This window comes from Notothenia rossii (genome assembly GCF_949606895.1).
Source record: "Notothenia rossii genome assembly, chromosome: 4".
Taxonomy (NCBI): Eukaryota; Metazoa; Chordata; class Actinopteri; order Perciformes; family Nototheniidae; genus Notothenia; species Notothenia rossii.
In genome coordinates this window covers 77945946-77958660 of record NC_136902.1, presented here as the reverse complement: position 1 = coordinate 77958660, position 12715 = coordinate 77945946, and the positions used below count along the sequence as shown (strand labels likewise).

Sequence of the window (12715 nt, the reverse complement as noted above, 5' to 3'; positions counted from 1 at the left end):
AGTTTCACTTGCAATACTTTGTGGAAAAAAGTCATTCGTATTAAGTTAACAAACACTGGCTGCTCTATTCGCACCCTAAAAGGACACTTTAAAAAGATATTGATAAATATTAAATATTCATATATTTATGGTATAGATATAGTATAAATCTCTGAGCTACTGCAACATAGCTGAACTGTTGTTGTTTTTTAGGTTTATTATGTAGTACATTGGCCTCCATAATACTATCGTCAGCCTATTCCAATGTTCCACAACAAACCTGGTGTTTATTTCATGTACTTTTTGAAATACTTAAACTGTTGTTGACAACGCTGAGACGATGACATTTTGACAAACGTGGTGATTTGGTGGAGTTCACATTTGAGGAATAATTGTTTGCTGAAATGGAGCCAGTCCAGTAAGTGTTATTGCAGATGCTCCTGATATTCATGGCCTCTCTTCTCTCTGCCAGGACCCCCACCTGAACCGATTCTTCCAGCAGTGCCAGAAAAGAGAGCTGGACCTCTCACTACCTCCTACCTCCAACTTCCTCAACTGCCTGAAGGTCAGAAAAAAGACACTACATCCCCCTAGCCCAAACTAAAGCCTTGCTACTTGTCTAATACATGCAACATTACTGTGTGCCAAACCTCATTTTGTTTTTTGCCTGTTTGTGGTTTACGTTTTTTTTATTTATTTCCACCCTTCTCTATCTTCTCCCCCTCTTTTCCACCTTTTCCAGGGTCTTCTCAGTATGGAGAGGATCCCAGTGATCATCCGATATCTGCCTGTGCTATTCAACCAGCTTTTCAAGGTTTTGACACAGAATGACAACGATGATGTCACTACTGCCACCACCAGGTAGGCAGCGGTACTACGGTCTACAACAGCTGGGCTCATAAGGGTGGGGGCTCAGAGGATGTAGTAAAGCAAACAGTGAGGGTAGTGTTCTGTTTAAACATCATATCCATTACATTTTTTTGATGAATCCAGCATTTTGAATTGAAATATTCTGCTTTTCAAGAGAAAATATGTGTTTTTCAATAAAGGATGTAATAATGAAAGCTCTTTGTTATCCTGTGTCTGCAGAGTGCTGGTTCACATTGTTGCAAAGTGCCATGAAGAAAACCTGGATCACTACCTGCACTCGTATATCAAGGTATAATAAAACACTCTGTATACCAACATAAGATGTTTTGATTAGTGAGCGAGTAGCAGCCCTTGGATTGAGCCTTTGTTTGTATGCGTGTTGTCAGGGTCGACCATATAATAATTATGAAGGCTGTTGTTTTCCATTAAGGAGTGGAATCTCTGCACATACTATTTGATTTCTGAGGCTGTATGTGTTTGTATATGTGTATGTTTGTGTATATGTGTGTGTGTATGTTTGTGTGTGTTTGAGTTAGCAGGAGTGTGGCTAAGGCCGCGTGCCCAGAAAACTGTGCAAACACAAACAGAGAAGTAGCGAGAGAAAGAAGATGAGGGAGAGGAAGAAGAAATAGTGATTGAGTAGGAGGCAAACAAAGACGTCCAGCCCCCTCAATCAGAGTCACAAGGCATGTTTGTTTAAGGGGGAAATCAGTAAGAGAATTAGAGAAAAGAGCAGGAGAAACCACAAGACCTGCTTCATGTTGGAGACAGTGAAGGGAAACCGCAGCGCCTGAAGAGGCAGCGGCAGAGACGAGTGGTGGGAGGGGAAGAGCAGCACAGCTAATGGAACCAGGGTTGCCATAGTAACAGATTGGCATGATGTGCAGTAGCAGTGCGTGTGTGTGTGTGTGTGTTCAATGAGAAGGGAGGAAAGGGAGGGGTTCAACTTACTGTAGCATGAATTGGGTAGTATTCACATTTTTTTTTTTATGTAATCAAACCTTCAATTTGTTGCATTGTTTTATTTTTCTCAGCCAAATGGAACCTATTTTATTTGCCTTATTTCAGTGGTTTTCTCAAAATGCATCTACCTTATTTGTGACTATATGTATTTGAACATTTAATAACTGAAACATTAAACACAAGTAATGATTAACTGGTAAATAGAAAATCAATTGTCAAAATCCATTATTTGTTTATAATTTCTTGGAGAAGAAATACATATAATTCTCAACTATAGTTTTAGTTTGCATAGGACACTTTTCACTTTTTTACCTATTGATTTGTTTAACAATTTGATCGATTAATTAAAACAATAATGAGCTGATTGGAGCAGCCTGTGTACCTAGGGCCAGTCTTCAGCTGTGACTAATGGCCTTTAATGTCTTGACAAACCGTCCACAACTGGAATATATCCCATTCTGAAGTGTAAGACAAAGAAAAGCAACTCATAATCTCAATGGAGAACTAGAAAATGTATTTTTTGCTATAAAAATATGAACAAATTAAGTTTCTTTCAATCAATCTCATCTGTTATTTTTCTACTTTAGCTTCTCCGAAATGGAAAAATCAATGCTCCAAAATCATTAAAGAACTATAAGAATGCACATGTAACTGACTCGTTTCTCTTTCTCCCTGTGTGTAGTATGTGTTTAAGTCAGAGGCCCACGGCTTCAGGACGGTTCACGAGGAGCTGGCTAAGGGGATGACCTTTGACCTGAAGAGCAATGAGCAGACAGCAGTCAGGAACGTCCTGAAGGTTTGTTTCTCTCCTCATACTTGCTTCAGTTTAGTTATTATGAAATGGAAAACTTCCATTTTAATTATTACTCTAAGGTCCTCAAGAATAGTCAATCAGGGAAAATAAATCAGTTGTCAGCTGGAGCAGATTATACAAAATTGGAGCAAGATTGACCTTAATTGAACCCCTGCTGGTTTCAGTTCTCGTGGTTCTTCTTTGAGCTGATTGTCAAGTCCATGGCCCAAAATCTGGACGATTCTGACAAGGTCAAGGTAAGGTGGCATATTACTGCTCCTGAAAGCCTACAGCAAAGTTCCTTTGAATTTAAATAATCTGACATGGGACACAATGCATGATTGCTTTACGCTGACTCTGTGTCACTACAGCTTCCGAGGCCCCAGCGTTTCCCCTCATCCTACCTGAGCCGCGTGGAGACCCTGGTGGAGACGGTGTCTGAACACATCTTCTGGAAAAACAAAGACCTAGCAGAAGAGACACGCAGCGCAAACTTGGCCGTGGCAGCTTTTGTCAAGGTGGGAGCAAAATGCGTTGTTTAATCATGGATTTAATGATAATGTTAAAGAGAAAAGAAACATAATAGTGTGAGTGCATGTAAACATACTGTGTTTTCTCTGGGAGCGATCATTGCAAACCCTTTAATCATTCACTTAAAAGCAACTTATTCCTCCATTAGTGTTTAATGACCCATATCTTTCTGTCTGCTTCTTTACAGCGTTGCTTTACTCTCATGGACCGAGGCTTCACATTCAAACTCATAAGCAACTATATAAACATGATCACTGCCACTGACAGCAAGGTAAAATCAACATTCAAGAAAACAATATAAATGTGCAACTAGATGCATATTCAACTCAATAATACTTTTTTTCTTTGTGTCTGGCAGGTGTTGTGTGAGCGGAAATTTGAATTCTTGAGAGACGTGTGTAACCACGAACACTACATCCCTCTGAGTCTGCCGCTACCCTCCGCTCGCATCGCAGGTAAGAGCCCGAGTCATACCCCGTAACTCATTGACACCGTGTTAATGTGGTAACTCATACATCAATAGCTCTCACACTCATTTGTCTATTAACACTCTGTCTTTCTCTCTCTCTTTCTCATCCTGTCATTTTCTCTGACTTTTTATCCATGTCAGACCATTCATCCCCAGAGCCACAAAGTACTCATGGTAAATATGTTCACTCATTCTTTTCTGTGTGCTCACGCCTCAGTGTGCGTGCTACAGTGGTGTGATGATAAGGAAATCCATGGGCAATTGGCTTATCACATTATTTGCTTACTGTCACCAGATCTTTATTTAGAAAAGGATTAATTATCTCCCTGACGGAAAGCGAATATTGGATGAATGAAGTGAATCTTTTATCCCTTCTCAGTGTCAGTGCCCGAGTACAACCTGACCGGAGAGTTCTGCAGGAAGCACTTCCTGACTGGCCTGTTGCTACGGGAACTGGGGCTGGCCCTCCAGGACGAGCAAGACCTGAGACACCTTGCGTTAGCCACCTTGAAGACTCTCATGGCTAAACACTCTCTGGATGCACGCTATGCCACCAAGGTAGCCAGAACACATGTTTACACGGCAGAAAACTAAAAGGCATGAATAATGAGTCATGGGCTAACAGTAGACATTCTTCCAATGTGACTCATACGTAACACACACACACACACACACACACACACACACACACACACACACACACACACACACACACACACACACACACACACACACACACACACACACACACACACACACACACACACACACACACACACACACACACACACACACACACACACACACACACACACACACACACACACTGACATGTGATTGTTCGTAGCAGCTGCAAGCGGCAGAGACGATTTCTTGATGAATGCTGGGAAGTGTCCAGATCAGATCGAGGCAGTAATTTGTCCTCAGTTAAACAGAACCAAATACTGCCAACCACAACACAGCAGCACGGCTCTAGTCAAGACCAAATGTCTGCCAAAGAAATACAAATCATGTTGGCAGAACATTTTAAATATCATGTGACTGCACTGACGTTTCCTATGGATAACCCACATACTGTAAAGATATACATGTTTTATCTCTTGCCAGGGTAGGTTGGCTGTGGAAACGTATTTAGTGTATCATTACAAGCTTTTTCATTCAAACTGCATGTTGTTCTTTGTTGTATTACAAGTTTTTTTACAGGATATAAAATGTGCACAAACCCTTTAAATGCTATACCCTTTTCTTTGACTTCCCTTCCAGGAAAAGCAGGCAAGAATTGCATCTCTGTACCTGCCTCTGTATGGCCTGATCCTGGACAACATGCCTCGATTCTTCCTCAGGGACGTCTTCCCCATCTACTTCACTTCAAGTGACCAAGTAAGAGTCAAGATGATATGATTGATTGACTCTCTGCATACTGGATTTATTAACTGTGACCAGCATCATACATATTTCTGCAGCGTTTGTTCTTATTTAGTTAGTTTCAGTTCTCCTTTTGTTAGTTATCAGAGCATGTAAACTCCAACCGTTTACTTTAGGACAAGCGTAGTGGGTCTTAACCCTGTCATTTATACAACAACAAAAGTTCTGCTCATTCCTACATTTGACCAAGTTCATGTTGATTTCCACAACACTTAAACACAACTGTGTGCTCACGAATAATGTGGATCAATCCATATACATGTTGAATCTTGCTTTCATTTGGAAATAGAAAAAAATAATAATAATTTATTATCATTTTTTATGTTGATTACCTTCATGGATAATGTCATAAAGTATTAATAACATGGTCTTATAACTAATAAAATATGAAGATTCTGGTAAAACATTAAAAAAAAATCGAGCAACAAATATGTTTCTCTAAATGAGTCCTGACTCTCCTGTCCGCCCCCCCACCAGGGCTCTCGAGACGACCTCAGTGTAGGAGGGGTAGTGGCGGGAGGGGTGATTCCCGTCATTCGCCATGGCAACTCTGTGGATGCATCCTTTTCTAAAGAAGTACTAAACTCCATCACAGGTATGACATGCTTGTGTGTAGCTGTATATGTATTTCTAGTGTGGTTATGAAAAGGTGTGAGTAGGACATTGTTACTGAATCCCCCCCCCCCACCCAACCAGCCTTCTCCTCCTTGGTAGTTGCCACGGGTAACCAGACCGACTCTCGGGGTTCTCTGATCAGCGTGGACTCCAACCCTAGCAACAGCGACAGGAACAGTGAGAAAATGGACGGATGTGAGAAGGTGAGCCATCAGCTCCTGTGGTATTACTCACACGTCTCGCATGGTCTGACGGTGGTGCTGCTGGCAGATGTGTTAAAACAATTTAAATTGTGTAGATACATTGTGTGTGTTTTAATATACTGTGTGTCTTCCTCTCTTTGGGTCGTATCTAATAAATTCTTCAAAAATATCTATATTTATTTATACATATGTATTTATAAAAGAGCTGTATGTCATTGGTTCCCATTTTCAACCACTGATGTTAGACAAGCTGCTCTAATACCAGCTAAAGAAACATCGAACCTGGGGCGTCCTGGTAGTTTAGGATTAAACATACTTTATACTTTACTTTATAATTGAGATAGACAAATAGCACTTGAAAGAATAAATGCTGCAGCCTTTGATTACAAAAATAGACCCCCCTTACCCTTAAATAATTTTGTCTAGACTCCAAAAAATACAGTATCCTTAATTGAAATCTATGTATTTCTTTTAATTAGTAACTTCTGGTAATAAGTTACTAATTAAATAGTTAATTTGTAGGTATATCGTACCTAATGATGTTTCCAAACCTTTTCCTAATCATTTTCAGTAGATACCATTAGATACAGATTCTATACTAGCAGTTTATCTCTGACTGTATTTCTGTCTGATGTTTCTGTCTTCTCAGTTTGCACGGCCGCAGTCCCTCATAGGCTACGGTTCTCGTTGTGACAAGCTGGACCAGGCAGAGACCCGCAGTCTGCTCATGTGCTTTTTGCACATCATGAAAACCATATCTGAGGGTAAGAAATGTTTAAACCAAGGTTTCACACAGTAAAGTACAGTCCAGAGCTCTTTTGAATTGTGTACCTTAATACTAATACAGAGCCCAGAAGATTTAATGAATAGTTAAATATTTTGTATCTTTTATTAAATTATAAAAATACAGAAAACCTCAGATATCTATATATTTTGCAGATTAAAACACTAAATATTGTTACGTTTTGTAACATGCCTGCCATTTCAGCATTTAAATACTGATTCTATACATTTTAATGGACACTTGACAGGCCCTATGAAAATCTGCCATAGTATGTAACAAGATGTCTTTGATTCCTGTCTCCAGATGTGCTGGTGTCCTACTGGCACAGGGCCATTCACCAGGAGATCTCTGACTTCTTTAACATCCTGGAGTAAGTCCTCTTCTTTTTCATTGCACAGTATTACCACAGGTCCTTTAAGGCTGACTAGAAATATTATGCACAAAGAAGAAGAAAAAAGGCAAAATGAGAAGACTGTAGCTAGAAGGGAACAGATGAAAGTAATGACACAGCGAGAGAGAGAGAGAGAGAGAGAGAGAGAGAGAGAGAGAGAGAGAGAGATGAAAAACAGACTGTTATTCCAATGAGTTCCTTCTCCACAGTGGAGTTAATTAACTGCCTGTTTCCTGTTTATGTCAGCAGACTGTTCTGTTGCCACTCAGTTTGATCACATTTATTCCATGTTCTTAACTTACAAAACAAAAAAACAAGTAAAGCTTCACCCAAGATATTGTTGCTTTGTCCCTTCCTTCAGGCTGTGTCTTCAGCACTTCAGGTTCCTGGGAAAACGTCACATCGCCAGGTGAGTCTGTGCCCCCTAACGCTTTCTCAGAAAAAGAGGTGGACCAGGTCATATATTCACTTGCAATTATTATAATGCTGCATTTATGGAAAGCGCTTATTAACTCAACATACGTGCCACAGCTAAAGGTTGTAACACCCCCATCCGTATCATTCATATAATCATGCAAACACATGAACGCACAAATGTGAAAATGCAACCACACACAAATAAATGTATTCAAAACAATCAGGCAGAAATACTAATATGTGTTCTGTATGCGTGTGCACACTCAGGGATGAGCTTCAAGAGGGGAAGAGGTAAAGGGGGGAAGAAAAGGAAGAGAGGGGGAGGGGGGACTCCTGGATCCTGCTGTTAGGGAAAAAAGGACTGCTGGATATTCTACTGTAGTAGTTGGCAAGCACAGGATGGGGGTTGTTGTGTGTGTGTGTGTGTGTGTGTGTGTGTGTGTGTGTGTGTGTGTGTGTGCGTGTGTGTGCGTGTGTGTGTGTGTGTGTGTGTGTGTGTGTGTGTGTGTGTGTGTGTGTGTGTGTGTGTGTGTGTGTGTGTGTGTGTGTGTGTGTGTGTGTGTGTGTGTTCTTACTGGAGCTGAGCCATTGGCACTGCTAGACTCCTCCATCTTCTGGTTCCTCCCAGCTAATTAAATTAGCTCTATTTTTCCTTTCAGCAATAGGATGCTGAGATGTAGGCCATCAAAAGGCTAGAAGAACACACTGCTTTTCTATGCGTGCAGGCATTAAAAGAATAAAGATAGCTGGAAGCCTAGGTAGCGCTCTCAGACGCACATGAGCCTGTCTGGGGCCGCTAGCTACTTAACATTCGTCTGTTATACCAAGCCAGGGGGGATTCACAGTCTTACGCCTGTGTCTGTCTCAGTGTCTCTCTCTGTTAGCTCTTTGATGCCTGGCTGAGTCAGTGTTGGCACCCATTGAAGTTCAGGAGAGATAAATTACACTAGCAATGTGTAGCCAGCCAGCAAGCTCAGAGGACAATCAGTCAGCCAGCCTATCACACAACAATCAGTCATTTAAGCCCCTGCTGAAAACTTTGTTTCAAAATTCTCTTTGAATTTAAATGATGATTAAAGCAGGACCTAAAGTTAACGCAAGAAAAAATAAACTGCTTTAGGTATTATCAAATTAGATTGGCAGTAGCGAGCACACAACTGTCATCAGTTTGATTCAAATATTAAGGATATACATGTCATGACCCTTGTAAAGAAACATATAGTCAAATAGTTCAACATTTTCAATGAAGTTGTGTGATCTTGTAGGTTGGGTTTAAGTAGTCTGTGGGTTTGATTCAAGACAATATTCTGACTGGTCCTGTTTTGTCTGAGTTGGTGCAGGGAGCCTCACTTCCTTAACTTAAGCCATATTTTACAGTATACTTTTACTACGATACAGGCACACGTTTGTTGATGCAATAAACACTACACGACACAAGCTAATAACTATGAATTGTAATGTACTCTACATGTTCAACCTGTGCTTTAGTCTCTGCCACACTGCCTGCCTCATGCCCTCGCCCTCTGCTTGCTGCAGCTGTTAATGGATGTCAGTGTGACTGATGTTCTGTTGCATGAAGTCACCCTTTCTGCATTATGCATTGTAGTTTATGTTGGTGCTGTATGTTTTGTTTGCTCTTAATATCCTGTTACACATTTGTCTCATTGATGTTGCACGTCGTCCTCTGTCTCATGACCGCCGGCCTCCACCTGCTGCTTAACGAGCTCTAAAGCAGTTGTTTTCGATTGGCTTACACATCAGTTGTGTCCTGCTTCTCTTGGCTGGCCAAAGCCACATGTGCTTTGTGTATACTGGCCATGGTTTTTCAATAGCTGTTCATTCAAAAATCATGAGAATATATGTCAAACATCTGTTTGTTACTAAGCTGGATCACTGCAGCTTAACCGTATTGGTTTCACCACATCCTATTCTCCTCGCTGTCCACTGTTAATGCTGACTTCAAGCTTTTTCTGTCCACTAACACTCTACCTAGAGTTCATTTAATTATTATTACACAATAGTCTACTCATGGCAAACTAAAGCTATTGACTCTGCTACGCCACTAACCTTTCCATTTGGCTGACCTCCCTCCTGATCTTTCTCTCTGACTTTAGCTGCTCTCATTAAGCCAAGGTCAAATTGAAGATCTGCTTTTAGCATTACATTTAGCATTACAGGAATACAATGTGACCAGGCTGCAAAAAAAAAAAGACAAGTTTATTGCACTTGGTTTATTTTGGTCAAATGTTATTAATTGCAGGCAAATTCAACTATTAACATGCCACACATAGTTCAAATATCACACTAATGATGGACTCTAAACAATGACGGTCTCAACAAATCTCACTAATGTTAGCTTTGACTAAACTAACTAATGTTAGCTTTGATGTGATTGGCTCGTGAACAGGAAGCTAGCAGCGGCAGTAAAGCTGGCCCAGTCCACCCACACCAATGGCACCCTGAAGGGCTCTAACCACCCCTCCCAGTCCTCTCATCCCTCAAGTCTCTTCCCACAATGGTAATCACCCTCCTCCAGGAAAACACCTCAGCCACGATGACAGATTCAAACTATTTACAGAGTCTTCTACTTAAATTGTTATTCATGCTAATGATGTCTGGTAATTGGCTCAAAATGTAAATATTGAATTGAACAGAAACTCAGGTGCAGGTACAACAACACTTGGATTTACATAGATACATTATTCTTCTGTGTATATTCATCATTGATGTCACCACTGTGTGTTATAGACTGTAACTGTGTTGTCAGCATGCCCCTCCTCATACCTGCAGTGTTTTGTGTGGTATGCCTGTCTCTGTTTCTGTAATCCCATGTGTGAATAGTCTCCCAATAACAGCATGTCCTTGGGACATGAATGCAATTGATATTAAACGGTTTAAAAACACAACAAGGATTAAATTAAATGTGTGATGGAACTGTAATTGACACCATCCGCTGATCCCTGCTGTTGCCTCCAGGATGGCGTCAGGAGGGGAAGGTCACCGGCATGCCCGCTCCCAAACCATGCCCATCATCAGGGGCAAGAATGCTCTCAACAACCCTAAGCTGCTGCATATGATGGAGACAGGTAATAAACAAACACACACACACACACACACACACACACACACACACACACACACACACACACACACACACACATACACACACACACACACACACACACACACACACACACACACACCCACCCACACACACACACACACACACACACACACACACACACACACACACACACAGTATAAAGGTGCTGAGATGGATTTAAGTGATTCTTGTTGATTGTGTTTCCAGATGGGAACATTCAGGATGGGGACACCCTGAGTCCTACAGATATTGAGGCAAACATGTCCACCGAGGTGGCCCTCACTGTGCTGGATGTACTGGAGCTCTTTGTCCATCATCACAAGGTCTGTGCATGAAACTACATTTCACACCAAACACTTAATAAATCAAAAATGTTGAATGTTTATGTTCAATCTGAGCTCTGGGCTTAGTTTTGGAATTTGACAATTACATTCAATGCTACACATCTGTTTAAGTGTGTCAAACATATTCCTTTGGCTCTACTCTATTCTTTCATATTACTGTCCTTGTCAAAAATCAAATAGGAAAGTTATATATTGGCTTTGTTACTACAACATTAAAAAGGACTTTTTAAATTACATATTTAATTGATGAAAAAAAAAATAGTCTATACAAATCGAAAAACGTATTTTGTCCAAATGTGATGTTCATACTGTAGATTTGTAGACTCCAGAATAAATTACAATACTCTAAAGCCAGGAAATGCTACTTTACTGCCACCTAGTGGCTAGACAATATACATTTTTTCGTGAAACCAATCAGTTAGATAAAATAAACTTGCCTGTTGAAACTTTGATGGTAACATGTATTGTTTTTCTTCTCTAATCAACCCATACAGAAGCAGCTGTTGCTGGATGATGGACAAAATGTACTGATGAAGAAGGTGCTGGACACCTACTTGCTCTTCTTTCAGATCAACCAATCAACTGCCACTCTACGGCATATCTTCGCTGGACTCAGGCTCTTTGTACAAAAGGTCCCGCAAGCTTCATTTTATCATACATAAATATCTAAGTGCAAATTCAAATCGTTTTTCTAATCTTCATCCGTCATCTCTTTCTGTACATGCAGTTCCCCAGTGCATTCTTCCAGGGTAAGGCCGACCTGTGTGGCTGTCTGTGCTACGAGATCCTCAAGTGCTGTAACCATCGCTCCAGCTCCACCCAGACGGAGGCCGCTGCCCTGCTGTATTTTTTCATGAGAAAAAACTTTGAGTTCACCAAGGGCAAGTCTATAGTCCGCTCACATCTGCAGGTCAGTGAGACCAATTATCCTATCTGTACTGTGTGTTTTTTTAATCATGGATTTGGCGTAACAGTGTCCTCATCACATACTCGTTCATCCACATCAGGTCATCAAGGCAGTGAGCCAGTTGATAGCAGATGCTGGCATTGGAGGATCCAGATTTCAGCAGTCTCTGGCTATCATCAATAACTTTGCCAACGGAGATGCACCACTCAAGGTATAGCGGATTAAAGCGAAATGTGGCAGATTTGTTATAATTGTTTGTGGTGCTATTTTATTCTCCTTTCTTAGATATAAAAAATGAATGGAGATCATTCTTATTTCTGCAGAACACTCCATTCCCTGCTGAGGTGAAGGACCTGACCAAACGGATCAGGACGGTTCTGATGGCCACAGCCCAAATGAAGGAGCATGAGAAGGATCCGGAGATGCTGGTGGATCTCCAGTACAGTCTGGCTAACTCCTACGCCAGCACCCCCGAGCTTCGATGCACCTGGCTGGAGAGCATGGCTAAAGTTCACGTCCGCAACGGCGATCTCTCAGAGGTTATAAACCTTTCATTGAACTCTTGCTTAAGAAACTTCACAAATAGCTATTTTGGATTGAAGTATGAATTCAATATGATATTAATGAGTCTGACGTTCCTTTAGGCTGCCATGTGCTACATCCACATCTCAGCCCTTATCGCTGAATCCCTGAAGAGAAGAGGTTAGTGCACACATGTTGCTGCTTTTACTTTTTGCAGCATGGTTTGAAAGTGTTTACGTGTATTTTTCTTTCTAATTCTTGCAGTTGTGCATTTATACAGACTGATTTTTTCTGATTAAAAGTTACCATAACTTCTAATCAGAAATTCCGATCACAGCCATCTTCCGTCATTCATCAAACCTCTCTTTCTCTCTGCTAACACGATCATCACAACGATCG

At 40.9% G+C, this 12715-nt stretch overlaps 1 protein-coding gene across 12 annotated transcripts in view; it reads left to right on the top strand.

The window, feature by feature from the left end:
* The window catches only part of dock10 (dedicator of cytokinesis 10), a 60230-nt gene that overhangs the window by 41300 nt on the left and 6215 nt on the right, over positions 1–12715 (top strand). For 7 of the 12 annotated variants that reach the window (XM_079676592.1, XM_079676597.1, XM_079676595.1 and 4 more), the window contains exons 23-46: positions 452–544; positions 722–840; positions 1069–1138; positions 2495–2608; positions 2791–2862; positions 2977–3123; positions 3324–3407; positions 3495–3591; positions 3747–3779; positions 3985–4163; positions 4869–4985; positions 5508–5625; positions 5727–5848; positions 6498–6612; positions 6936–7002; positions 7385–7432; positions 9848–9958; positions 10417–10526; positions 10751–10866; positions 11382–11519; positions 11615–11797; positions 11895–12005; positions 12118–12333; positions 12439–12496. In XM_079676592.1, coding sequence (XP_079532718.1) covers positions 452–544; positions 722–840; positions 1069–1138; positions 2495–2608; positions 2791–2862; positions 2977–3123; positions 3324–3407; positions 3495–3591; positions 3747–3779; positions 3985–4163; positions 4869–4985; positions 5508–5625; positions 5727–5848; positions 6498–6612; positions 6936–7002; positions 7385–7432; positions 9848–9958; positions 10417–10526; positions 10751–10866; positions 11382–11519; positions 11615–11797; positions 11895–12005; positions 12118–12333; positions 12439–12496 — 2638 coding nt within the window. The remainder of the gene's footprint in view (positions 1–451; positions 545–721; positions 841–1068; positions 1139–2494; positions 2609–2790; positions 2863–2976; positions 3124–3323; positions 3408–3494; positions 3592–3746; positions 3780–3984; positions 4164–4868; positions 4986–5507; positions 5626–5726; positions 5849–6497; positions 6613–6935; positions 7003–7384; positions 7433–9847; positions 9959–10416; positions 10527–10750; positions 10867–11381; positions 11520–11614; positions 11798–11894; positions 12006–12117; positions 12334–12438; positions 12497–12715) is intronic. The other 5 variants (XM_079676590.1, XM_079676589.1, XM_079676587.1 and 2 more) reach the window with 3 other exon arrangements.